Raw genomic sequence first — 27,886 nt, 5'->3', positions numbered from 1 at the left:
AGTGGGACCTGTGCAATACTCCTTAAAGACAATACAAAGTAATACAGTAAAAGTGGTTTCCTCCAGCTGTAAATGTAGCACCATATATCCGCACTTCAAGTGATTGAGCACCTTTGACACGGGACAGAACTTGAAGCCTTAGTACCAATAAGTAGGATGTGGTTCAGGTCTGGTAATATTTTCTTTATACAGGCATGAGGTAGTTTAAACCTTTTGGAAATTGTGGTTTTAAACCTCCTCTTTGGAAGATATATAAAGACCACAAAGTGATGCATACTTTCATCATTTTTATTACACTTCTTTCATTTTTTACAAAATGATGGCATGTCCCACACCATGGTGTTTCCCAGCATCTCTTTTTGGGCAGCTGTATTAATTTGCATTGTGCCATTCTCTGTTCAGTCCATTGGTCCTCTCCGATAGAGCCCAGCTTAAGCAAGTGGATGTGCAGAGGAAATCAGCATTCAGTATAAAAAACAACACAGAGAAGAAGGGCAGAGATTTTTTCATTTTTCTTTCTTTCTCTCTTTTTTTTAATTTATCTTGAGTCTATTCATTTGAAACAGACTGGGCCAATGTCCAGACCAAATTCTTGATCAGCGCCACCAATGTCCAAAGGTGCCAAGTCGAGGATGGGCAGGCGAGATGGTTTATTTGTTCTGTATTCAATGACTGTCTTGCTCCACTGGCCAGTGTGTTTCTGCAGGGCAAATCACAAGGTTGAAACAGCCATTAGTAAAACATCATATAAGTCACAATTAAATATAATAATAATCTCATCTCAAGTATGCTTTTATTTTACTAAATAAATTAACTTTTTGGAAAGTTAAAAGGAAATTTAAATCTATGTGCTTACATATAGAGATTGTATATGCCCTGCTAATACATAGAGATACACGGATATTGAACTTACAGTGCAGCCATCCTCCAGAACGCTGTAGGTGAAGCGGCTGTTGCCCTCTGCCCTGAGCTCGACATCATTGGATCCCTGCAGGAGGACAGCCTTCTTCAGGTTGCCGTTCTCACCATCCATGTAGGCAATGCTGTTCTTGCAGTGGTAGGTGATGTTCTGGACAGCCTGGTTGGACAGCAGACGCATAAAGGCCAACTGTGTAGCCATGGACTGTGGGCTCAGGGTCTCATCATTATAGCCAAACTGAGGAGAGAAAAGGAAAAACCAAATGTAACTTTGGATTGAGCAGAATTATCTTTAAGTAACAGACAAACCTATAAACTATGAGATATAAAACACACCTCTGTGCCACCATTGATGGTCTCGCCGTACCAGACATGCTTCTTCTCCTGGGTGCTTCTGTACCAGTTCTTGCGTGCAATGCTCTCGGGTTGAGCATAGATACAGGTCTGACCTGTGGTGAAGTCGCAGTAGGCCTTAATGGCATCCATGGTGCAGCCCTGGTTGGGATCGATCCAGTAGAAACCTACAAAACAAAACAAACATGCCATAAGCCTAGTTGAACAAGAGTTAGAAATCAGTACTAGGTGTACTAAAAATATTTATTAGAATTTAAGAGAGTTACATATACGCAGTATGAGAACGCACCGCTAGTCCATTCAGGGTGGCTGAGCCTGATGTCACGGCAGGTGCGGGCAGGGTTCTTCTTGGAGCCCTCAGGCGAGAGCAGGTTTTCAATCTGAGTGTTGAGGGACTTGATGGTGGCATCCACCTCGTAGTCCTTAGCCCTGAGAGCAGCCTGGTCAGCTCTGTACTCATCATAACCACCAGAAACATCATATCCACCACCAGCGGCACCAGGGGGTCCAGGGGGGCCAGGAGATCCGGGAGGTCCCTGCAGATCAAGTTAGTACTTTTTTAATTACACTACATACTTTTCAAAGGTTAATTGCATCTTATCATTCTTGGACAAAAATGTCTACTTACAGCTGGTCCAACATGTCCAGGGGCACCACGATGTCCAACAGGCCCAACGGGACCAGCAGTGCCAGGTCTACCATCCTTACCAGCTGGGCCACTAGGACCAGCAGGGCCCTATAAAGGTAAATTATGAAAATGTTACTAACAGTACAAGGTCTACAGTTAAATAGTGACTTTACAGAAGGTAGGTTACTTACTCTGGGACCAGAAGGTCCAGCAGGACCAGCTGTGCCACTATCACCACTAGGTCCCTGTAAGGTAAAGCCATTATTACAGCTGAGCCAGTGAAAAATATAAACTAATTTTAGGTTTTATTTGGAGAAATTATAGCCCAGAATTCTAGAATGATGTCACTCACATTAGGTCCAGGCATTCCCTGAAGACCAGGATGTCCACGGAGTCCCTTCATGCCTCTATCTCCCTTGTCTCCAGCCACACCCTTCTCACCACGGGCTCCAGCAGGGCCCTGTTGAACAAATAAAAAAAAAGTGTGATTTTTCAATTAGCAGTATTAATAAACAGCTAACAAATTTCTGGATCTTTTATAGACAATTTACTTACAGGGGCACCTCTTGCACCAGCAGGACCTGCTGGTCCAACAGATCCACTGGGTCCCTAAAAAAAGAATAAATGTGAAAATGGGATGGGAAATGGGTCATAGAGTCAACAACAGTTTGGAGGTTGCTAACATACTACTGAGGAAACATAAATAGTATTTTACTGGAAAAATAAACATATAAATGAAATATATCAAGAACTTCTTGTTGTGGTTTAGGCTTGGACACTTACAGCCTCACCACGGTTTCCGTGCCTGCCAGCTGGACCGGATGGTCCCAAGGGTCCAGGAGCACCAGCAATTCCAACGGGGCCATTGGATCCAGGCTCACCACGGTCTCCCTGTCAGTTTAAAATAGTCCAGTTAAAAATGTGACCATATTACTAATCTAGACTACAAAAAAAATTTAAAAAGCTGTTTAAATTTTACCTTTACACCTGGAAGTCCAGGACGGCCAGGAGGTCCATCATTACCAGGGCTACCCTATAGACAAATATAAAGTACATATCAATCAATTTTATAATGAAACATATGCATAAACACTATTCAAGCATAACATCCTTATCCTATCCTGGTGAGGTTTAATGGGTTTGATTAGCCATGATGTAGATAACTGGTGAAGGTGGTATAAATTCTGTATATGAAATGTATATTTTTGATACATATAGACATTATAAAATGTGACTTTTTAGGTGCTGATTTAATTTACAAAAATTTAATTTTTAATTTTCCGCAATTGTTCACCAGTTGCAGTTCCCAAAGTGGCCTTCAAAGTTTAGTAAATTATATTTCAGAAAAAAAAAAAAATCAATTTGCATTGCTTTCAACTTGTATTTTGCATCTTTAAGTATAGCTGTCTCAAAGTGCATATTTATTTGTGTTAATAAATGTTTTAAAAGTCAAACATTTAAGAAATTTACAATATGCAGTCCTCCATAGAACCTTCTAATAAATTTGCTTGCATGTTTTTTAAGGTGTTATCTAATTAGCTACATTTTAAACACACAGTTTAATAATTCCTGCTATGGAACACCACCAAAACCTTTATACAGTATATGGCACTGTAACCAAAAAGGCACAGTATAACTTACCTCACGTCCAGCCTCTCCCTGAGGACCAGTCATACCAGGCAGACCAATGTTGCCAGCTGGACCGCGGGGGCCAGGGGCACCAGCAGGGCCAACTCTACCAGGCTCACCCTAAGTAATACATCAGATTATTCAGTTAACCATGGGAGGTAGTACTGTATAATTAACTTATTTCAAAAATAACTGTAACTGCACCTATTATGCTATCTAAAAGCTATACTAAAGTCAGGGTAATCACAGTTCAGAATGTGAATACAAAAAGATGAAATCACTTACAACAGCACCGACACCACCTGGAGTACCACGTTCACCTCTAGAGCCAGGAAGACCAGTGATTCCCTGAGGTCCACTCAGCCCACTAGGTCCAGCAATACCTGCGGGTCCCTGTAGTCAAAACAACATTGAATTCTGCTTAAATAGTTCATATTAATTTGAGTATACACTGACAGCTGAATGAAACTCTCATAACTTATAGTGTATTTGGAATGTTAAGAACAATACCTTAGCACCAGACTCTCCAGGAGATCCCTTCTCACCAGATGGGCCAGGAGGTCCAATCAGGCCATTCTCTCCCTGAGGTCCAGCAGGTCCAACATCACCACGAAGACCACGAGGACCATCCTTTCCAGCGTGACCAGTGGGTCCAGGAGGTCCACTAATACCCTGTAGATTGAGAAGACGCCACCAATCAAGTCTATCCTTATCATGCCAGTCAACCCTTGTTAATCCAACATGTTAGGTTCAAGTCTTTTTTCTTTTTTTTTTGTTGAGGTGTTCAGGTATTAGTAAACTTACAGCGGGACCAGGGGGACCAACTCTTCCTGCAGCACCAGGGAAACCAGTCAAACCCTAAAACAGAGAAATGGGTAAAACATTACATGTGAATAATAATTTGATAAACTAAAACCATAAGGCATTATTGTAATACTAATAAAGGAGCTTACAGTGGGACCGGTCTCACCACGAGCACCAGGGGGGCCAGAAGGACCAGAGGGACCCTGATGAAACACAACATAAAACACTAAGCTATAGAGAAAAAAAATTAACCATAATATTTTAAAGTTAGGCTTTTATTGTTATATTATTTTAAACTTACGGCAGGTCCGGGGCTACCAGCAGGACCAGCGAGGCCAGAAGGTCCAACATCACCCTTTCCACCAGCGGGACCTCTCTCGCCTTTAGCTCCAGTCTGGCCATCAGCACCCTGAAAGAGCCATGGAAATCCTGTCAGTTTGACCTTGGTGAAACATATAAATACTCCATGTCAGGACAAACATTGACATGTTTGCGTTCTTACAGGGGGACCAGCAAATCCAGGAGGTCCAGCAGGGCCAGCCTCACCACGCTCTCCCTATTAACAGATAATGACATAAATTAAACGTGCAGTCTGCACAACAGAGGTAATATGACTACAACAAATTGATTAAGAGTGATTTGTAAATGTGTAAATGTATTGTTTTCCAGTAGTTTATGGAGGGGATTTTAACATTTTGATATAAAGGAAAAGTGCTTACAGGGGCACCACGAGCACCAGCAGGGCCGGCAGGACCAGCAGAACCACTCTCACCCTGGATGAGAACAGGAATGTTTAACAGTGTTTAGCAGGCATGAATGAATCACACAACAGAATTTGTTAAACCAAATGATTTTTGATGTACGTGTAGTGTCCTAGAAACTTATTTGCTATCAAAACAATTGGACATATTCCCATATTCCTAAATCCCAAACTCTTAGATATGAGGTACATTCAAAGTGATATCATAAACTCAATTTAACTCAGTTTAATACTTCCTGACATTGCATTAATTGTACATCACCGACATGTTTTTTATGTGCAAGCAGAGCAATAGCAATGTGACAGACTGATGTTATTTAAATTGATATTGTTTTGTTTTCGCCAGAACTAAATCAATTAATGTCTAATTTCCAGCTAGTTTAACTTTCAACTGCTCTTCTCTTTTTAATTAAGCCTTAATGTTCTTTGCGATAAATGCAAAAATAATAATAATAATGATAATATAAAAAATAAAAAAAATCAACATAGTGATTCTTGTTGTATTGCGTTGATGTCAACAATGTATTGATGTCAACAATGTATATGGCATTTTCTCTTGTAATATTGAAGTTTTTATTTACATTTATAATTAATATTATATGGTTAACATTATAAAAATGTCCTAATCCTCTTGTTGTCCCTCTAGTATGTATGTAGACCACAGGGCAGGTCCACTGGATAAGTGGTTTCTCCCTAGCTGAGGGTTTATATGGTGGACTATAGTAGCCATGGTGATGATTTGCTGACCCTTCAGTGGAGGTTTCATTATTTAGATAAAATAAGATCCACAAAGAGTTTAAATTGTCAGTTAAAAAATAGAAAAGATATTTTTATGCAGTTTGTGTCATAAAGCAGAAAATATTCTTTACCTTATCACCATTGGCACCAGCAGGTCCAGGAGGTCCACTTGGTCCGGGAGCTCCCTGGTAGGTAGAAAAAGCAGAAATTTAACTTATGCATACAGAAGATGGGAAGATGACATAATTACATTTAAGTGATAAATGTGATACTTTTTTTTAAAGGAACCTAAACTGCAACTTACACGAGCACCATCTCGTCCAGCATTGCCTTCTAGACCTCTGTATCCAGCGTCACCCTATTTGTAGGAGAGAAAATTATCATGATTTTTTTTAAATTGAGAGTCAGATACAGTCCTCTAAAACCCCAACCCTGTCTTCATCATGTGAAGTCACAGAGAACATGTAGCTAAAACAGTAGTTCTTGTTCTAAGAATGCACAATTATAAAAAAGGTAAAGAGATAGATCTTTCCAGAACTGACCTTCTCACCCTTGCCTCCAGGTCCACCAGCAGCACCACGCTCACCAGGCATGCCAACAGGTCCCTGGGGACCTGCAGCACCAGGAAGACCAGCAGCACCAGGTTCACCCTAAAGGAAAATGACAGCAATGGCTGAAAGCTCTGTGTTGCTGTGGGGAAACAGTATGATCTCTGTATACTTCAAAACACATTCTGTTAAACTTTAATAGTTAAATTATTATCATTATAAATAAATTTATAAATTGATTTAAATTTAAATAAATTTGGTGGTTATGTCAATATAAAAAGATAATACTAAATAATCAGTGACACAAATAAACCACAGATTACCTTGTTTCCATCAGGACCAGGAGGACCAGGAGGTCCACGAGGACCGAAGGGTCCCTGGGCACCGACAGCACCAGCAGGTCCGGGGTTACCACGCTCTCCCTATGTGGAAACACAGAAGATGTGGGAAGATGGTCAGAAATTCTGCTTCTAATTTTTCATCTGGTTTAATTAGCTATGGAATATGCATATGTTTCATGGAAAAATAAATGCAATACCTTGCCACCAGCAGGTCCAGCGGCACCTTGGTCTCCGGGAATACCCTATCATTAAATAAAACACATTTGTAACCGAATTAACTTCTTTGATGCCAAATTCATTGAACTAAAAACTATATTGCAAAATTACTACAGACATAGTATGTGAGGTAGAATATGTGAGCATGAAAAACATATTCTTAAATGTTTCTTTTTTGGAGAAAGATCTATTATGGTTCAATATTGCCATTTTATAAAGATCTTACTCTGTCTCCAGGCTTGCCAGTCTCACCGACAGGTCCTGCAGGTCCAGGAAGACCCTGTAAAATGTAAAGAAAGAGATTGGTTACTCAGACAGACAAATGAAATAATACATTTACAGTCAATAATGTATACCAATTTTTGTACAATTTACAATAATGTATACCAATTTCAACTTTATGCTAATATGTGTTTAATGTAAGGTAATATGCAGGATAGAGTCATTAAGGCATTCAAACACCTAACTAATAATCAGGAGTACATGTTAGCATAGTTAATCACACAATATATTTTACTGTTGCATTGTAAACTCTGTAATGCAATTGGTATAGGTATGTGTAGGTAATTATATTCTTTCAAAAAGGCATAAATAAATAAATAAGAAAATAAATAAGAGTTCTACACATACCTGGAAACCAGGAGCACCACTGGGTCCTGCCTCACCCTTCTCACCAGGACCACCCTGCAAAACAAATAAAAATCAGCTTAACCATTAGAGATCGTACAATAATATTAGGTTAGTAGATTTGCTGGTTTTATTAAGTCTACTTACAGAAACTCCAACGGGACCAGCAGGTCCATTGTTGCCATCAGGACCAGGGGGGCCCTAAATAAACAAAATATAACTCAGTGACTGGACAATTATATTACTGTATAAAACTAGATTTTGTTATGTTGATAGTAGTAGCATGAAATTATAAGATGCTTACTCTCAGACCAGTAGCACCAGCGGGGCCTTTCTCTCCAGGCTTGCCAGGCTCACCCTAGAGATGGATGCAGCAGATATATTATGAGAAAATATGTTGGCTATTAAATATTGACAACAGCTTATTTGTAATATTGTAACATGTATTAAATTCTACATACAGAAGGTCCTTTAGGGCCTGGGAATCCAATGTTACCGGGCTGGCCCCGGGGTCCAGTTGGGCCAGGAGGTCCACTGCGGCCATCTTGACCAGAAGGACCCTGGAGATAGAGATTCACAGAATCAGTGATTTCATTTTAGATCACAACAGTTCTCTATAGAATTAATTTCTGTATAGATAAATCGATATTTATATAATGTTTTACTAAAGGACACTCACAGCAGGTCCCTCCTTTCCTTGGGGTCCAGAACTTCCAGGGCTACCAGGGAGACCCTATAACCAGAGAGCAAGTTAATGTGTAGCAATTTCACTTGTGTAATTTACTATTTTTAAATCTGCATAATGACTATCAGTATATACCATACCTATCTATAGTTATGCAAATGCATGCCAGTTTATTATGCATTTAATAACATTTCTAATTTGCAGTGCTGATACACCACACTCACAAGCAAGGAAAATAATAAAAGGATACTGCTTTATTGGATAAGTACTTTTGGATAATTTCTCTCCATTATCCCAACATGTCCCATGCTATGTTCCATAATTTTAAAATAGATTGTCTAGACCACATTTCTGAGAAAATTAAAGTAATTAATAGCCTAAAAGCCATATTAATTAAATTGACTACTGAGAGGCTTCCTGTGAACATCATTGGAAAAAATATATATCCTTGTATATATACCTCTCTCTATATATTTTTTTGTTATAGCTAAAATACTTACTCTGGCTCCAACCAGACCAGCCTCACCAGGTCGGCCAGCATCACCAGGAGGACCACGTGCACCAGGAGCACCAGTAGCACCCCTTGCACCAGGCATACCCTTTAAGCAAATTTTTTTAAAGGTCATTATTACCACATAACTTTAAATTTGACCAGAAATTGCATTGTTTTTCTTTTAAATATTACAGCAGGTAAAAATGAAGGCCTTCATTACAAATATGTATCACTATACTGTATGTTTAGTGGAACAGAACTGTTTTAGCATATTTTCTCAAACGTAACAAACAGGCATTCAGTATGTATTTTTAATAGGAGCATAGTTCACTAACCATTGGTCCTCCTCTACCAGCCAGACCAGGAAGACCACGAGTTCCAGCAGCTCCCTAAACAGAAAAAGGATAGACATTGTTGAAACACAGAACGATTTAATATCTAAATAACATCTAGCAAATACATAGAAAACTGTTACTCATAACATACATAATTATTTTACTATAATATTATATATTAATATTACTCACTCTGGGTCCACGCAGACCAACAGGTCCAGATGCTCCCTGCTCACCAGTTGGGCCTCTCTTGCCCTCATCGCCAGCAGCACCAGTGGGACCTTGAGGGCCAATGTTACCCTGTACACAACAAGCACAAGTTAAGTAAAACACATCAACCATAAATATAAATGATTATCACATGAATATCACATGCTTAACAATAGAAATACTTGTTATAATTATACTTACAGGCTCACCCTTGGCACCACTATCTCCCTTCACTCCAGCAATTCCAGGGTCACCCTAATAGGCAGAAGTAATGAAAAGATCTTTCAGAACTGTCCTGACACACAATATGCATAGTTTTGATAATAGTTTTGTTATCAGGGTCTGGTTAAGTGGAACTCACAGAAAGACCTCTGGGGCCAGCAGCTCCAGCAGGTCCCTGAGGGCCAGGGCCTCCTCTTGGTCCAGGGAAACCAGGGGTACCAGCAACTCCAGCGGGACCCTGCAAGATCAACCAGAGAGTTTAAAGATGGCAAATAAATGCACATTATAATAAATTAATTCAAACATAAAAGAAAATAAATCACAATATTATGATCGTACAATATATAAATGTATTCTTAGGAAAATTTATTTCTCAGTGGTTCTTGGGGGATTAAAACTGTTCTAATATTTAAATATTGTCTTGTAGTGTTAAACGTAAACCATACAGTATATCCTAAAAACCGATTTTTAGTTTGTAGCAGGACACTACTATAAATATAAGATGGATGCAGCACACTTGATTTTTTAAGTCAACTATTTAAAACACATTATGCAGCTGTCAAACATTTTTAATTATAATTTACTTTGCCTCTAAAACAATGTTTTCAAATAAACCTAATGGGCATTTTCTTGTAATTTGTTTGTTACTACATTTGTTATTGCTTTAAATCATGATTAGACACTAAATATGATCATGTACTATATTAAAATTGGGTTTACAGGAAGGCATAGGCTTACGGGGAAATCACACAAACTAATTGCATTTTATATACATAAATATGAGAGATGAGGGAGTAAAAGGGTTCCTGAAATATGGCACTACACAAGCATATAATTTATACAAATAGGCTGTTAATATAGTCTGATTTATATACTATTTATATACTTAGATCATGTTTCCCAAATCAATCATTGGGTCAATTTTACCTTTTCCCATTTCCCAACTCTTTAAAAGCTGTATACTGAAAATGTGGTACAGGTGTTGGGAGTGAGAAAAAGCTAAATTGAATATTTGTGAAAGTCTTACAAACCTACTGTAGGAAACAGTAACTTATGATTTTGTGCTGATTTTCTTTGACTCGCTGAAAAGCCTAGAGTATTTCCATACTGCTTGAAGAATACAAGCTTGTTAATGTGTATTTAATGTGCTGTTCAAATAAACCTGCCCTATCCTGCCTTGCATTGTAGCATTTCACCTCCAAATAGACTCTATTGTCATTCTTTCAATCAGATAGTCTCACTGGATACTTACAGAAGCTCCCTTAGCACCATTCAGGCCATTAGCACCAGGGTTACCCTACAAAGGGGAAAAATTAAGCCGTCAGTCCATTACTCTAATGATAACACATTGCTTAAATTCAACTAGTAAGCATACTTACAGCAGGACCAACTGGGCCAGCGACACCATTTGGTCCAGGCTCTCCTCTCTGTCCTTGAGCTCCATTTGGTCCGGTGGGACCAGCAGGTCCAATCTCTCCCTGTAAATTAATAATGAAGTCAGAGAAAGAGCTTATTAGGCAAGTTGATGCCTAACTGTTTTTACAAGAATGCAGGTGCTCATTTAAGTAAGCATACAGTATACAATACAGACATGCAAGCAGTTTATTTAAAATAATTTCTTACAACTTTTTGTAAAACACATTTTTTACACTTTTAAATCTATACTATTTCTCAGCTTGAAACAAAAGAACGTCACGTACTTTAGGTCCGGGGGCACCAGGGAAACCTGGAGGGCCAGCAGATCCAACTGGACCCTGAAAAGGAAGATTACAAACAAAATAGTATTAGACTTGAAAGACTTGATTCAAGACTTGATAAGACTTTATTGAAAATAAAGTCTGGGAGACAAAAGGGTTCGAGGTCAAATACTCACAGCGGGACCAGCAGCACCAGTGTTTCCATCAGCACCACGGGCACCAGCTGGACCACCAGGACCAGCACGACCTCTCTCACCAGGCAGACCACGTGCACCCTATACAAACAAGTGTTTATTATGAGGACCTTTTCATTTTTAAACTTTATTATAAATTATAAAGGAATGGTAGAATGTTTTTCTACAAGATTTATATAAGTATTCATGTAAGGGAAAAAAAGATGAGTCATAACCTACTCTTTGTCCAGGGGTTCCATTTGAGCCATGAGCACCGTTCTCACCCTAAAACAGATAAAATAGCACATTTGGGATTTACTGTATACGGATTAAAGGCCATCTGTAAAAAACAAACAAACAAAGGCATAGTTGATAGCAAAAAAGATTATTTTGCTTTACTTTTGGTTTTACTGAAGTTACTGTAGGTTATGTGCTTTAACTAATAAGTATCTAGATGAAAAGATTGAGGTCATTGCTTATACAATGACACTAGCATTGTAGATTTGTTGATCTAAACAGAATCTTTTTGTGTTGTCTGAAGGATCAGTTTATCTCAAATTTTACCTTGGGTCCGGTCTCACCAGGCTCTCCTTTACGCCCATCAAGACCATTGTAGCCCTATGACAAAGAAAACAATTTATATCGCTATAGAGAAGCATTCATCTGACAATTTATATATTATAGTTGTTTCGTGAAATATAGTAAATCTAAAGGAGCATACTGTATATCCATATGTAAATATAGCGTGGTACATTCTTTGTATTATAAATACTAATTAGTTTTCCAGAATTAGATAAATATCAGATATATAATAAAGTATTTTAAATATTATTATTCTTCCACATGTTACTCACTCTGTGTCCCTTCATGCCTGGAAGTCCAGGAGTTCCTGGGAAACCACGAGCACCCTGTAAAGGTACAAGAATTAAATATTCGTGAATATTCGTTTTATACCTGTATTTTAACAATATGAGCATCAAAGAATGCAAAATATTCTGAGGTTTATGTATATTGATTGTAAGAGCTAAGCAACTATATACATGGGGTTTTGTAATGCTGATGGTGTCAGACCGGTAAACATATATATATATATATATATATATGTATGTTTAGGAGTTATATAAATGAAAAGTTAAGTTGAAGCAAGGTAAACTGGTTTGACTTTTGTAGAACAAGTGTCTTTGACACATGCAAATTAATTGTGCAGTGTACAGAGGAGCAGTGTGGTCTTACCTGGGAGCCAGCTACACCTCTGTCTCCAGGCTGTCCAGGTCTACCGTTGTTACCCTGAATAAAAGTTACAAACAATGTTATCAGATGCCCGATCGGTAAAAGCTGAGAAAGTAATTTTCTTTAATTGATTTCACTCACATCATCACCAGACTTGCCAGGAGGTCCAGGGGGTCCACGAGGTCCAACTGGTCCCTATCATAAGAGAAAAGTGATAAATAATTAAAAGTCAAGTCTACTGTGTGCCTATGTTAAACTGGGTATTAATTAGTTTCCTTACAGCCTGTCCAGGCTCTCCAGGCTCGCCAGCATGTCCTTGGAGTCCCTGAGGTCCCTATGTATTAAAACAAAACACTTTTTAAGCTTCAAAAAGGTTGTATAACAGAGTATAAAATCTACTTTTATGTCTACTAATGAGAGATTTTAGGGACTGTACTTACAGGGGCACCAGGTGGTCCACTAGGGCCTCGAGGTCCCATCAAACCCTAAACATCAGAATACAAATCACAGAAGTCATGCATGGGTATTCATTTTATTTTCTGTGTTAATTCATGTATAGCCTATACAAGCTATGGTTCATTGTTTTGTGATTTTCAGGTTGAACTTTTGGCACTAACCATAGGTCCAGGGCCAGGGTCAGGTCCTTTAGAGCCATCATACTGAGCAGCAAAGTTCTGTTTAAAAAAGGAGACAAATTTGTACAAATATGGATTGTTATAGAGAACATATAATCATATCAAATGTCTTTTTAAAAAAATGATCATAATAATAACAACATAAATAATAACAATCAATACACACTGCATTATTAAATGTTGCAGAAAGTATAATATAAGCATAACTCATATCATAAACTCAAACACTGATTAAAGTTCAAAGGTCATTAGGTCAAAAGGTTAAGAGGCAATCAGCCTTGGCAGACACAACAGGTCAATAGGACATTGGAATCAAAATATTTTCAAAAACACTACAGATCTAACCATTAATCAAAAACCTTTGAAACAAGTTAAAACGTCAAATGATGAATTGTAAACTTACTCCACTAAGACCAGGGGGGCCAGGAGGGCCGGCAGGCCCAGGAAGTCCAGGTTTGCCAGGTTTGCCATCAGGCCCTTTAGGACCCTGGTAGAGAAAAATGGATTAACGTCTAAACATAGAAAATAATTGCTCAACCTGGAACTCAGTGCTGACTCTGACCAGGACATTGTTTGAGCTTCTTAACAATGTAGTGCAAGTGTAATAATACTGTTTGTGAGCGATATAGTTCTGTTGTTTGAAAGGCTCTCCGGTGGCAGAAGCAGAGAAGGACTGATCAGTGATTTCTTAGTACCAAACCAATGGAATCATTTAAATTATAAGAATTATAGATTCTTAAGGGTTATTATGTTGCATTATGATTTAAGGAAAGAATGATTTCTTGTGTCTGTCATGCCCTATGATTTCTACAAAGTAATGTTTTCAGCACTTTGCTCATTGACCCTTTTTAGTAATAAAACTATTATAGATATTGATGAGTCGTAGTTTCTGACTTACCCTGTCACCTCTAGGTCCTTTTTCTCCCCTTAGGCCCTATTATTAGAAATATATATTAATAAATCACACACTGCGAAGCATACTTTTAGTTAAAAGGTCTGCAGTCAGGCATTCATTATATGTATGAGCAGAAGTCGATTGGCTTTCACTGAATATGGCATTCATCGTGTACTAGCTTTAAGGCTTTTTGTGAGGATGTGTGAACTGAATTCAACGATTTGATACTAAGTTAAGCTCGATCATAATTAACAAGTTATATAAGCAGGATCTCAGTTCACACATACCACATGCTACATACATCACAATGACCATAACAGTTCATGCTCACCTTACGATAAGACTAGACAAAAAGAAAAATAAATAAATGCAAGATTTATTTATTCCATCTTTTTATGTTTGTCATCTAATGTGTAGGATTGCATTATCTCATTTCACAAAGCTCTGAGTTAAGCATGCATATTTCCAAACTTTCAACATGCTCTAGTATTGGTTAGGATAAAACAGCACTGGATTAACAATGACAGTAGTCATTTGAGATTTGTGCATCACGTAATGTATAATGAGCAAAGACGCTTTAAGGAGTGCAAAGGCCTCATTTAGATTACAGACAAACTAGGATTATATATTGGTATGTAAAAATGTTAAGTGATATTTCAGTGAACAATCTGCCATAATCTCAAACAAATGATATAGTCAATTGAAGGCCCTGTTGTGTAGCAGGACTTGGGTTAGGAATTTCTAGGCCATGTTGATTCCGTTTAAAGACATCCCCTTCAGACAGGCATCTAAAAGGGCTTCATTGTACCAGAGCAGCCTGCCCAAAAGATGTGAGTGGTTTCTGATTTCACTGACATTTCCATTAGCCAATGGGACTTTCGGCCACTTTTTGACAGGAAAGAGTAAAAAAAAAAAAAAAAAACCCAGCACTGCCGAAATCTCTCGATAACACATAATACTGTGGCACATGAGGCTGGCATGGATCTGTTCACCGAATATCACTCAGTATGGAAACATTCAAGGGTAAGAATTTTTATTGGACTTTTAAAGAATAATTGCATGAAAGTTTACTGACCGCTTTGATGATACACGTCAGGTGAAAAGGCATGGAGATAAAGAGGGTGGGGAAGAGAGAGAGAAATAATCAGTTAGAAAAAAAATTAACTATAGACAAATATGCACTATTAAAATACACTACTAGTATAAGACAATATTATCAAATATGCTTTAATAATCATCTTGGAACCCAAAAACTTTTGGCCTTAAATGTTAATGTTAAATATGCTAAAATGTGTCAACAAGATGTGTCCCTTTTCCACTGTATTTTTCCACTCCTTATAAAATACTTGTTTTGTACTAGACCTTCAAACTTTAAACTATTTTTATAGAGTAATTTGAGGACTGTTGCATAGGCCTTATGGTGACATTGGTTAGCCATTTAGGAATTAAATTGCTTTGACTTTTTGTAATAGGAACAAGTAGGAATTAAGAGCTTTCTTGGTTAGCAGGTATTTTTAATTTCAATGATGCACCATAAAGATGGAGTAAAGTGGACATCATTCCATCATTCTTTAGAATGTAAAGAGGAAACCACAGTGCCAATAATAATAATAATAATAATACTTCATGGTTGTTTCTTTTAATAACATGCTTTTCTTAAATGGTCTATATTATTATTAATATTATAGTTGTTATTGTTCATAATAATAATAATAATAATAATAATAATAGGACTATTATTGTACACAATGACATGAAACTGTGGAAATACCTAACGGAAAATGCAGTTTAAATTAAAAAGAGGATAGAGAGAAATCAGTTCTGAAACTCATGTAGGCTACGTCACAACTCCTGTTGGTTTGTTTAGGTTTTCCGGATAAATTGCGTACTGTACAGCTGTTAGGGTCATCCAGTCAACCTTATAGATGAGTGGTCTTGTGGGCGGAGCTAACGCCCCCCTACCCTGCTCCGACCAGCCCCGCATCGTTTCTAATGCCTACTAGAGGTGGCGCAATGTAATAGCAGGGTGCGCTTTAGGGCGGCGCCGTTATGTCACAGAATCTCCACTAGATGGCGCATCTGGACACGTTACAAAAAATGTATCCTCAAGATAGTTAAACAAAGATGAGCACGTTTTAAAACGTCATTTAATACGTATACAAATTTAATAAAATGTATTATTAAAAAAAAGTCATTTTGGGTTGAAATTGTTAGAAAAAAGTTAAATTTATTACTTTTAATTACTTTAATTATAGATTACTTATTTTTTTATTAACGAACATTATTTTTAGTTCTGCTGTTTTATTTGCTATTTTGTTATTTTCTCTGAACTAAAGAGCGTCCGTATTGCCAGGTAAAATAAAAAAAAGTAGCCTGAATATATAATTTCCAGAATGTGCTGTGACAAAATTCGTCCAGCAGGGGTCGCGTGTGAGTATGTTGCCTATCCTTATAATAAATCATCATATACTACAGGACCGTGGAAAAAAAAACCTTACTTGCAACGCCCAAACTAAAGTCTGTTTAAAAACCCTAGAATTGCATTGCCTTAAGCAAATTCTGTTACATGCAGGTTACTCGGCTATGATTTGCGGTCAAGTGACTGGTCTTCATTTGCAAATTCAAAAGATGAAAATATCCACGGTCAAATCACGAAGCATCCTTTAAACGCACAAGAATCCTTTATTTTCTTTATTTCTTTCTCTCTCTTTTTTGATAGCCAATGTGAATAGCTGTTCTTCAGGTCAACTCCGAGTACAGTGGCCTCAGGCAGCCAAAAGAATCCTCAGCCATCAAAGGAATACATGAGGTTTAACGGTCCTTAGGAAGACACACCAGAAGAAAAAAAGGAAAAAAAAAACAAAACAGAAGAAGCACATTTAAAACTTACATTGACATGACGCTAGGTACGATGTCACTGCAAGCAGCAACAGAATCCGGGTATCCACAAAGCTGAGCATGTCTAGTCCGACATGCAGACTCCTTGTGCCGCGGTGCCTGGTTTTTTTTTCACCTCTTCAAGCAGACATACAGCCGCGGAAACTTAAACTCCAAACTTAGTGGGAACCTGCTGCCGTGATGCTGGAATAACAAAGTCCTATCAGCCCTATTTATACGGCAGGAGGTTCCTATGACTGCGCGTCGGAGAGCCACCGCTGGACCAATCGGGTGTGCGCAACTCTACAGAGCTCCTGAGTTGTGAACGGCCCGGGTGGGTCACGTGACCTCCCCTGGTCCCGTCCCACTCCCCGCCAACTTTGGCAGCTTTCTATCCGTGATGACGAGTGCAACGTTTTAATTAGATCCATTCTTTTGAGGACGTGGACACAGACGGGATCCGAAACCCGTTTGCGTTTTTTTTTTTTTTGTCCCAGGCTTCTTATTGGGGGTCTAGGCGTATTTGAGGCGTAACCTTGCAGGGGTTTGTAGACTAGGGCTGCTGCTGTTGCTGCTGCAAGCCCCGTGTGCTCAGGACAGGTCGGGTTGATGGGTGGCACGTGAGATGCGCGCTTTTACGCCGCGCTTTTGGAGCTCTGAGGCGCGCGCGGACCAGGTGCGGTGCAGCAGGCAGATGCGGTGCAACCCGGAGAAGCTCGTGCGGAATCTTTATGCTCATGTTTGTTAAGGTCGATTGTGTCTGAGTACGTTTGCGCTCTATATGTTAACTGTTTGTGCGTTAAAAAATAATAATAATAATAATAACCCAGTGTTTCCTTCGTCCTCTGTCTCCCCAACTTTCTCAACTTCATAACTTCTCCTCATATCTTCTCAATTGTAATTTCTGGGGAAAACCCCCCAGTTCACATTTTTCATAACTTCCACTTCCTAATACACTTGTGCCAGGTTAAAGAGTTGATTTGTCCCTGGCTTAGGTGTGTCCTGAGCTCATTTAAAAAGAAATAATTTCTTCAGGAGGTCACCAAGCATTGCACTGGGGATTTTGCTTAGCCTACAGGTTAAGGTCATGGAGCTAAAGAAGTTTGCTTTAAAGACTAAAGGCAGGTGAGGGAGATCCAGTTTCAGCTCTGAGTCTCAGCACACAGCTCCAAGCAGGCCACAGGACCAGACATGTCCGTAGTCAAGCTTCACCACTCACTCTTTACAAAGCAGAGCTGCAGGAACTCACAAGCATCTGCTCAACTTTTAACTGAATCTATACTATCACTGAATAATAATTTTTATAATTATTTCAATTGAAAATAGAAGGTTCAGCATGTTTTACAAAGTATTCGAAAAATCAGCTTTTGGTTTTTTTCCTAATCACAGAATGCCATAGACAAACTGCATTTACAGACGCTACATTCTTTCTACAGATGGTTAGAACGACACATGCATTAGATTTCAGTACATCATGCCACATTGCTAATAATGTAAAATGCAAAAAAAAACTTTTAAACTACTTTTCCCATTTTCAGGTGGGATGAGGTTTTACAAGCGAGTGTTATAATCACTGCTTACACTACATAACATTCATGGTGCCCTGGCTTGTTTCAGGAGACATATGTTTTATGGAGACATCTTTTTTTAGGGCCTACAATGTGCAGAGAAAAAGCATCCCCCTGCAGTGACTATGCAGCCATGTTTACCATTAATCTGCTTTAATGAACTACTGAGTACTGTAACAGCCCTCCAACTGTTTCATTGGTTAATTGTATGGGAAGGTTCATGGACTAGGCATTTTTAACTTTCTTACTAACCCAGCATGTGCAGGAAAAAACACACACACACACACACACACGAAATTAGATGATGTACGCAGGAAATTAGATCATGCCTATATATTTTCATATGTTTTATTTTAACTTTTTTTATTTCTCACAATGTTAATACTTTAAATTAGATAACAGTAAAGTATTAAAACAATATCTCCTTCAGCACTTCTGTTATACACTATAAACATGTATTGTCGTCTATAGGTATACAGATTTCTAGGCTGATTTAAGTAAACCTGGTGAGAAACAAGCTTTATCAACATGGCGTCTCCTACCATTCTTTTTTCAAAGGACTTTTAGGAGCTGTGCCAGTAAAATATTAGTCACTGCTGGAATATCCAGACAACTGTGCTGAAGTCGAAGCGAGGAAAGCATTGAATGGGAGGAGCATGTAAGAGGAAATGTGTTTCAAAGATGGCCAAGGAGCTGAGCTGTGCAGCATGTTTTATGAAAATCTGCACACAGGAGGAGCTGCATTGGAGTCAGACATGAACCACCTTCGCTTTAGTAACAGTTACTTTACCTCCATGAAAAGGTGAATGTAAAGCTCTGTAATGCACTAAATGACATTATGAAAAGTTTAGTGCATGTCTTTGTCCAATGAACATTATGAGCCTTCAGGAGGTGCATGTCCAAAGTATAATTAAAATACAGAGAAAAACACAACGCAAAACATCATTTAAAAAACTGATTCCAAAACAAAGATGCTGCAAAACACTAATTTAAGGGATGAATGCCTTGAAAATGGAATGTTTGAATGCTGATGTTTGACATTTTGTTGAGTTAGATTATTTTTTAACATTTCAAAGTTAGTTGGTTATAACTGGTATGAGTGACATGGATTGATATGTCCTCCTAACAGTGTGACTCATGTCATGTCTCAGGGATGCTTCTGGAATACTGTGGTGAGAGAATACACTGGTGCTGGTACAGTATATGCAATGTGCATGTACTTACAGTGTGGTTCAGGCTGATCTTAGTGATTATGCTAGCCATTTAAATACATCTAATAGATAAATTTTTACATAACCACTGAACGCTCTAGTCTAATTATTTTAAAGGTGATTATTTATTTATTTAATAACCTTATCCCTGGCAATGTTCATGTGGTAATTTTGCTATATGCTCCAATAAGTAGGAAGTGTAAATGTGTCAGATGTACTTTCTTAAGGAAATATTTATTTTACATCCAATGGAATGAGTCTTTGTAACAGTCAAAATAAACTTGAAAAAAACTCCAATGTGGTAAGGGCCCTTCTGTTTTGGCTTTAAGGTCAGTACACCAAATAATATCTCCATCTAATCAGGTAGAGGAAGAAGCTGAATTTGTCCATAATATGATATGCATTTTCATTTCGTATCAATAATGAAAATGCTACAAATTGACATATGGTATTGACTCAATATTTGCTTTGTTATTTCTAATATTCAACTGAATTGGCCAGATATATATGCGCCACTCTGACTTACAGTACCAATATAGCCAAGAACCTGTTAAGCCTCTATTTGTCGCATATACATCACTGAACAGTAAAATTCTTTCTTTGCATATCCCAGAGGGTAACTGAGGTCAGAGCTAGGGTTCAGCCGTAATACAGCGCCCCTGGAGCAGATCGGGTTAGGGCCTTGTTTAAGGGCCCAACAATGGCAACCTGGTGAAGCTGGGGCTTGACCTGCCAACCTTCTGATTAGTAACTCAGTGCCCTAGCCCTTTGAGTTACCACTGTCACTGTATTAAGCAAATGAATATTAAAAGCAAATATGAAAACTTGGGGAAAAGGAACACAATTTTAAGGTTACAGAAAAAAGAGATACTAGCGACGATTTCTCTGCAAAGAAACCTTTTTTTCGTGTCATAGCTTTATAGTTCTCTGTGGTATTCAGAGTGTTTTTTCAGTGCTGCATGTTGCTGGGTTCCAGATGTCCTCAACTGTTTACTAGGTGGGTTACAACCTCATGCTGTACCTGGGTGGGTAAATGTTTTAAATTTTTTTGGGACATGCATTTAATGTAGGTGTTTGTGTACATTACACCTGCCAACCAAATCCAACAAAACCCTTGCTGGAATCTCATACAGGTGTTACATTCACAACAAGTGTCTCATGTGTTCACATACACATGGTACAACTAGAAGACAAATACACTCTGCTGTAAAAAAGGGTTTCCTCAATGGGTTTTCCTAGGAGATTTACATTATTGTGTTAGACGAGGCTATTAGTACAATCACACAAGAAAAAAAGCAGTTTTGTATGGACAGACCACCTGAAAATTTGTGCTAATAAAATTCTTTATATTGCCCTAATATCTGTAAATTATCAGTATTTTTAATTCTTTTTAGAACCTACATAGCTTACTCCAAGAGTGATGTAATGTAGTTGTGTCATTTATTCATTAGTGTGTAAATACTTACACCAGTAATTATTTTATCTTGGTCAGGGTACGAGTGTAAAGATGTCTTCCACTTTGTTACATGGCACCATAATACATACATTCACACATTTATTTACACCTAGGAGCAATTTAATGTAACCAGTTCACAAACTGGCAAGTTTTTGGAAGGTTTGGAAACCTGACATGAACACCCAGGAAAACATAAAAAACTTGGTTATCTTTGGAGCTGCGAGGTAGCAATACTATCACCCCAATACTGTTAGTGACAAAAACATGACATATCCAAAATTTGGTATAAAGGCATGCATGTATGTATCTGCAATATTTCTTAATTTATTTCTCGATTCAAAACGCTAAAACCTAAAAAAGTAACCCGAGTTTGGCATATTGGTTTAATACTAAGCTCAGTTTACTGTCTTCGTGGAGTTTTGTATGCTTACGGGAAGCCTGGAACCTACAGTATATCCGGGGACTCGGGGCATAAGGGAAGGCCACGCATTCCTGTCTATTGCCAATCCATTGCAGGGCACAAGCACACAAACACTCATACATTATCGGGAAGTTGGAATCACCAAGCCTACATGTCTTTGGACTGAGAGCAAAGCACGAGGAGAGGAAGGAATCAAACCTTGGACCCTGGAGGTGTGAGGCCACAGCGCTAACCACTATGCCATTGTGATTCTACAGTAATTAGCACAACTCTTCAGCCAGATAAGCTCGAACTAAAAGTTGGAATCACCAGTTTTGTGCACAGGGAGAACTATAACGCATGGCATATGTTGTCTTAATACTTTTGGCTACCACTGTATATAAACAATGTTAAAAACCACAAACTTTTACCACCATTTTTAAAATTATTATATTATGCGCTAAATAATCTGTTTTAAGATGAATAACTGACTAATAACCATTAAAGGGTTAAAAAGGGTATAAAAAACTTTATAATATAATGACTTTTTGTGGTGCTGCTCACATGGTATAATCTCAAACTGTTGATGTGTCACGTTAATGAATACAGTGAGGCTACAATGTGATTGCCTTGAAACAGGGTTGAGTTAAAACAGTAGGCAGGATGCAGGGAAAGCGTGCAGGCTGTTCGCTGCCGTGGCATTCGGGGTATATTGTCTGCAGCAGTACAAAAAGGGTCATTACATAGGAGGAGCTCCTCATAACATACTCATTTCACTGACTGAGGTGAGGACACACACACGTGTAACACACACAGTGAAAGGTAGAGCGAGAAAGAGAGAGAGAGACTAAGAGAGAGAGAGAGAGAGAGACTGAGAGCAGACTGAGGTTTCTAAATTACAGGCTATTCTCTGGCCGAGTATCCTTTTTTTCCTAACTCTGGACTCTGTGGTAATGAACTTTCCATATGACAGACAGAAAGAGAAGAGAGAACCAAATCGAACTTGAACATTTCTGCCCATGAATATACTTGATTTGTGTTTTAAAAGAAATTGATTAGTCCTATTTGTTTACTACTCTTCTGCATTTAATAATGTAAAACTGAGTAGCCTCATTATTTTTATTGCTTTTAGACATTTTCTGAAAAGAATTTGCCACTTGAAGCTACAGGTCTGAGCACATATCAGTGTGTAATGACCAGTGGCATTCCCTTCAAAGTCACGGAATGATTTACAGTTACAGTACAGTAACAACCTTAGCAGCAACCTCATTTTCCCTCTCGTCTGTTCCAACCACTCGACCTTCAGAGGAGCATCTCCAGTATACAGTACTAATCACTGGCCTGATCATCTGCATCTTTATCTCACTGATTCATTTCACTGTCTTAACAAACGAAAAGATTAATCTGAAACTGTTCAGGTACTGGGACTGGACTGAACATGAAAGTCAAAAACTTGAGCTAAAAAGTCCTTCAGAAAGCTTCCAAAACTATTCCTCAAGACGACATTAAAAATACAAGAAAGTCTGGGTCTTTGAGAGTAAAATGTGAAGAAATGAGTGGTGGCCCAAGACTTTTGCACAACATTATATGTTTAAATAAACATATCTTAGATGTTAAGAGACTTTCAGCAACTAGTAACAGCAGCAATTTAATGAGACCTCGTTTTCTTTATGCACTCGAAATGATTCAGCTCTCAGTCTGGTGTGTGTGTGACTTGCACATCTGCCGGCCATTTCATTTCCACTGTTCTAGAGTCATGCAAAATGTGTAGGTGGGGCTTCCAGAGCTTTTACCCTGAGGATGGAGGAGGGGAGCAGCCTCCATAAAAATCACTTAACAAACATGGGTGAATTTGGAAACTTAGATCAGGACGTCTATCTTACTTCCTGGTATGATAAAAGCTAAATACTTTTCCTTTTCTTTGCATTAGGATCTTTCTGTAATATTTTACCTGTAACAGAGGATACATTTGTGCTGCAAGAGCAGAGAATCTCTGAGCAGGGAGGGACCACATACTGCCTAACACATAGTTAGCTTTTTTTTCAGCATCCACATGACTCACGGCTTGGTCAGCAAACGCATAATAAAAGGCATAAAAATATCTCTACACAATGTCACTAGAATACACAGTGCGACAAATTAGTGGATACCTCTGGACGTGGTTTTAGAGCAAAGACCTAACATATAATACATTTTCATGGCTACTGGGTTGCTTGGCAAAAAGCAACAGTTCTGACCAGAGAGTATGAAACTTTAACTTAGTTTTAGAAAATGTCAACATTTTGACATGGATTACTGTAGATTTAGAAAAGCCTCCCTGTGCAGACAGAAAATCTTGTATCTAAGGCAAATTAATAAATTATGTAATGTCACTTTTAATATAGATAGCTTCATTAGGAATAAATTTTATCTCACATTTTTATACATTGGCTAATGTTCTCTGTGGATGCAGATACTTCATAGATTAGACACTAAACATTCACTGTATATCATATGAATTTTTTATGGAAATAAATTGCTAAAAAAAAAAATCTACTGTACAAATTTGGATCAATGTTTCTTTTATTTCCATTGGGCAGATCCTGCTTTTTTAGGTATAAAATAGCTATTCTGCTATTTAAGCTGAAGTAACCCCTTAAACTTCACAGATTGCCCTGCCATTGCTAGCATTAGATGGCTAGCCTGGGAAAAGCTACGCTAACAAGATTAAATAAGGGATTGTCAGACTAAGATTACAACTAACAAAGCTAGTCATGGCTAGTGGTTCTGGAGCAGTCACATTATATATATACTGTATATATATAATGCTGGTTAAAGAAGTATATGATAAATTTTTATCATATATTTTTAAATGCTGAATTGACATTCTTGCCTATTTTTTTTCATCATGTTATTATTATTTTCAGGAAACCAGGAAAACCAGGGAAAGTTGGTTACTGAGGATGAATTATGTTCCCATGTTCCCCCCAGTCCTCCACCACTGCTCGACTGGTCCCACCATCCCTTAGAAATCGAGGAAGACATGCACCTAAACTGTTTTCTGTTGGCACCTGGATGGTGGAAAGGACCTCCTCTAGATGTCTGTACAGCTGAGTCACTAGAAATCTTTAAGCCATGACTAAAGACCTATCTGTGTTTTTTTTTTTTTGTGTTTTTTTAATATCCCCCCACCAAAAAAATAAAAAATAAAAAATTAAGTACAGCAGTTTTGTAAATCGCTCTGAATAAGAGCATATCCCAATGACTTCATGTAAATGTAAACATAATATGAACCAAGAACATATCCTGTCAGAATACACCCTGGATAGGATGGCAGTTCATCACAAAGCATCATCTGCACACATTCACAGCAGTGAGCAATTTAGCATAGACAAAGCAGTCCACCTTTTTCGCAGAACCAATCCACCTACCCGTTTGGGTTATTCTCCAATGGGAGATAAAGGCCAGAGGAACACAGGGAAACCATGTGAAATGCTCCACGCACATTAAGCTGAGTTTAGGAGCTGAGAAGTGTTGACTAAAGAAATGCAATGGAAAGTTATATTCATAGCTTAGGTCTTCTTGGAGATTTCGTTTTCTCCAAGTATAAGATGTAAGTTATGCACTGTTGTTTACACGACTATGTTCATAAAAACAAATTCTTTTGAAAAAAAAAATGTTTAAAGCCCAAGATTAACAAGAAGCATAAATTTCTCACAAACGAGGACTTGTGATAAACTTTCTAGTGAATACAGTCATAAAACCTATAGACAGTTACAAAAGACTTCAAGCACAGTATGATGATAAGACACATTTGAATGGCACAAACTTTTAAAAGAAGTTTGTATGCCGTATGTGAATAAAGATTTAAGCTGAGGTAGCTCGGAGCCCATAATGCAGTCCGTCCCATGAAGATTCTCCATACAGACCTGACCTTGCTCAAACTCATGTCCACAAGTTTCGGCTATTAAGAAAGTTCCTGGGAGGCCAGCGTTTTAGAAGCAGACATTCATGGCCCCTGTGTGCTAAGAAAACGTTCTACCTTAATGGTATCAAAGCACTAGTAAAACACTGGGATGAGTGCATTAGTGGAGAAGGGGGTTATGAGTTTTTACTCTCATTACTGTGATCTGTTATTCTGCACAATCAAAAGTCCTATTTTGACTTGAATTGTCCTTGTATTATAAAACAACATGATATGTTTTTGCAAAATGATAAAAAAAAAAGTTTATTATGTGTACATTTTAATATCCCAAACCTTTCCTGCAGTGTTTACTCTCTTTAATCATCATTAAACTTAGTCATCCCAACTCCCGCCGCCACACAAAATGCCCTGTAATATTAAAACCAAATTGAGATTTAATTATTGTTGTGATAAAATCTTCACAGCCTGAGGCCTAATCAGAGGTGGGCCATTAAATGGTTAAAGGCTCTCTGGATGTAGAAATCTTTTCCATAGAGCAGCACATGAGGAATAGTTTAAATGAGTCCAGCTGTCTGGGACCTCTCTCTCTCTTTTGCTCTCTCTCTTGCTCTCTCTCTCTCACTCTGTCTGTTTCTTGTCTCTCTTCCTTTTTCTACCTCCCACCCCCTCTTTTATTTTCTCTCACTCTTTCTCTGGCAAAGGGCAGATTTAGTGCAGTATATCATTAAACATCTGGAAAACCCACTTTAAGCTTCACTTTAAACTTTATCTGGAGCTTGTTTTGTAATGCTGTGTAGTATGTTTTAAGCTACGAAATAAAGATCACCAAGTAAAGTTAAATTTATTCTGAAATGGAGATAAAAGTGAACAACCCTAGGAACAGTGTGTTTTTTTTTTTGCCAGCAACAGAAGGCAAATATAAAGCCTTTGGTAAAATTACATGGCTTGGATAAAGTCGTCTCCAGCAGTGTGGGAAGTACGAAACTTTATCAGGGCAAAAGCGCGATGACTCACATCCCTTAGCTTATTGGTCTTTTAGAAACAATGCCCCTCCTTCTCGATGAATAAAAGGAAAAAGGACAGAAATGTTACTCATGAATATTAATCTTAGTGATGTAAATATGAGACATGTCCCTCCCACATCACATGTCCTCTCCTGTGCTTTTGCATTATGTGAGGTATGTGAAGAAAGTGGGTTTAGAGCGTTGACTGGTCAGATTTATTTTCCAAAATGGAAAGTGTCTATGTGTCTCTTTTTCACCTTAGCCATAGAAAGTGTATATTTTCCGTACACTTTTAAGATGTTAGACAAGCATTTTTAGTCATTATTTCAAACTTACATGAATCATTCCAGGCTTATTATTTTAAGGGTTTGCCCAGACATGAAGAAGAAAATGTGTTCAGTTGTTACTCACCCCAACCCCCACACAACCCCTAGAGGTCTTAGACCTGACCTTTGAGGTAAACAGCTATAGCGACTGTGCAGCCAGATAGGAGAAAATACACTCCTGCTGGATTTTGCATCAAAACATCAAATAAATATAAGGAAACATGAATTGTGAATGTAATATATGGTGGAAAAAGAGTTTTTACTACATTTGTTGAAAAGCCATTTATATGTTATTTGTGACATGTTGTTTTTAAAATCCATTTTGGGATAAAATATGTAGAAAAAAAGCAAACCATGGTTTTGTTCATCTTTTAAGGGGTCCATCCTTCCATCTAGGAACCTCTGTAGTCCAACTAAGGACTGTGGAGACCATTTGTGACAGTTGCATTTATTCCATATTTTGTTACCAGGTAGGACCTCTGGTCAACATTCACACCCACATTTACACACCACAGGTAATTCGGAAATGCCAATTAGTCTGATCTGCATGACTTTGGACTGTGGGTGGAAACCGGAGTATGCGGAGGAAACCCACCAAGCACAGGGAGAATATTCAAACTCTATGTACACAGACCAAATTGGTGGGAATCGAACTCGGACCATGGGGGTGCAAGGTGACAGTGCTTACCTTTTAAGGGGTCACCTTAAAAAATACAACATTCTTTTGAACAATCACCTTCATCCTATGTTGAAACACTTCTATCCTGATGGGAGTGGTCTCTTCCAACACCTGCTTCATCCACAAGGTAGAGAGGTGAATGGTTTGATGAAAATAAAAGAGATGCAAATAATGTGCAATGGTCTTCACCTTCACCAGATCCAGCTGAAGACAGTGGGAGAATCTTCAGTGATGTATTAGACAGTACTTCCCACCACTACTTCTGTTAAAATACCAACCAATGTTCTTTAGAGACTTGCAGAAGCTGAGGTTTTGGTGGTTTA

The 27,886-nt window shown here is 38.2% G+C and overlaps 1 protein-coding gene and 1 long non-coding RNA gene across 2 annotated transcripts; one reads left to right on the top strand and one right to left on the bottom strand.

Annotated features, from left to right (window-relative positions):
- Nucleotides 1–274: 274 nt before the first annotated feature.
- Nucleotides 275–17,229, bottom strand: col1a2 (collagen, type I, alpha 2). The gene is made up of 50 exons (XM_053492470.1): nt 17,029–17,229; nt 16,033–16,034; nt 14,142–14,177; nt 13,647–13,730; nt 13,226–13,282; nt 13,049–13,093; nt 12,889–12,942; nt 12,750–12,803; nt 12,612–12,665; nt 12,233–12,286; nt 11,943–11,996; nt 11,619–11,663; nt 11,382–11,480; nt 11,209–11,262; nt 10,888–10,986; nt 10,761–10,805; nt 9,648–9,746; nt 9,488–9,541; nt 9,269–9,376; nt 9,077–9,130; nt 8,749–8,847; nt 8,243–8,296; nt 8,025–8,123; nt 7,868–7,921; nt 7,711–7,764; nt 7,567–7,620; nt 7,163–7,216; nt 6,918–6,962; nt 6,703–6,801; nt 6,374–6,481; nt 6,136–6,189; nt 5,963–6,016; nt 5,053–5,106; nt 4,836–4,889; nt 4,635–4,742; nt 4,483–4,536; nt 4,334–4,387; nt 4,040–4,201; nt 3,815–3,922; nt 3,542–3,649; nt 2,880–2,933; nt 2,684–2,791; nt 2,456–2,509; nt 2,253–2,360; nt 2,092–2,145; nt 1,901–2,008; nt 1,562–1,808; nt 1,255–1,439; nt 914–1,156; nt 275–700 (listed from the first exon to the last, which is right to left on the bottom strand). Exons 1-50 carry the CDS (start codon nt 17,096–17,098, stop codon nt 554–556), a joined length of 4,059 nt encoding a protein of 1,352 aa, XP_053348445.1. The 5' UTR covers nt 17,099–17,229; the 3' UTR covers nt 275–553.
- On the top strand, nt 15,072–24,728 carry LOC128518990 (uncharacterized). Its single transcript, XR_008357799.1, has 3 exons — nt 15,072–15,161; nt 19,142–19,385; nt 24,557–24,728. It is a non-coding gene; the product is annotated as an uncharacterized LOC128518990 (long non-coding RNA).
- Nucleotides 24,729–27,886: the final 3,158 nt, after the last annotated feature.

The sequence above is a fragment of the Clarias gariepinus genome, chromosome 3 (genome assembly GCF_024256425.1).
Source record: "Clarias gariepinus isolate MV-2021 ecotype Netherlands chromosome 3, CGAR_prim_01v2, whole genome shotgun sequence".
In the NCBI taxonomy this organism is placed as follows: Eukaryota; Metazoa; Chordata; class Actinopteri; order Siluriformes; family Clariidae; genus Clarias; species Clarias gariepinus.
Note: the sequence above shows the minus strand (reverse complement) of the source record. Positions and strands in the feature narration are given on the sequence as shown.

Bases quoted from the DNA above. Each gene is read 5' to 3' on its own strand.
- col1a2 (XM_053492470.1), bottom strand. From the start codon at position 17,098: ATGCTCAGCTTTGTGGATACCCGGATTCTGTTGCTGCTTGCAGTGACA. The intron at 13,094-13,225 runs GTTAGTGCCAAA...TCTGATGTTTAG, and splicing joins ACCCTGGCCCTGGACCTATG to GGTTTGATGGGACCTCGAGG. The intron at 12,804-12,888 runs GTAAGGAAACTA...CTCTTATGATAG, and splicing joins CTGGAGAGCCTGGACAGGCT to GGACCAGTTGGACCTCGTGG.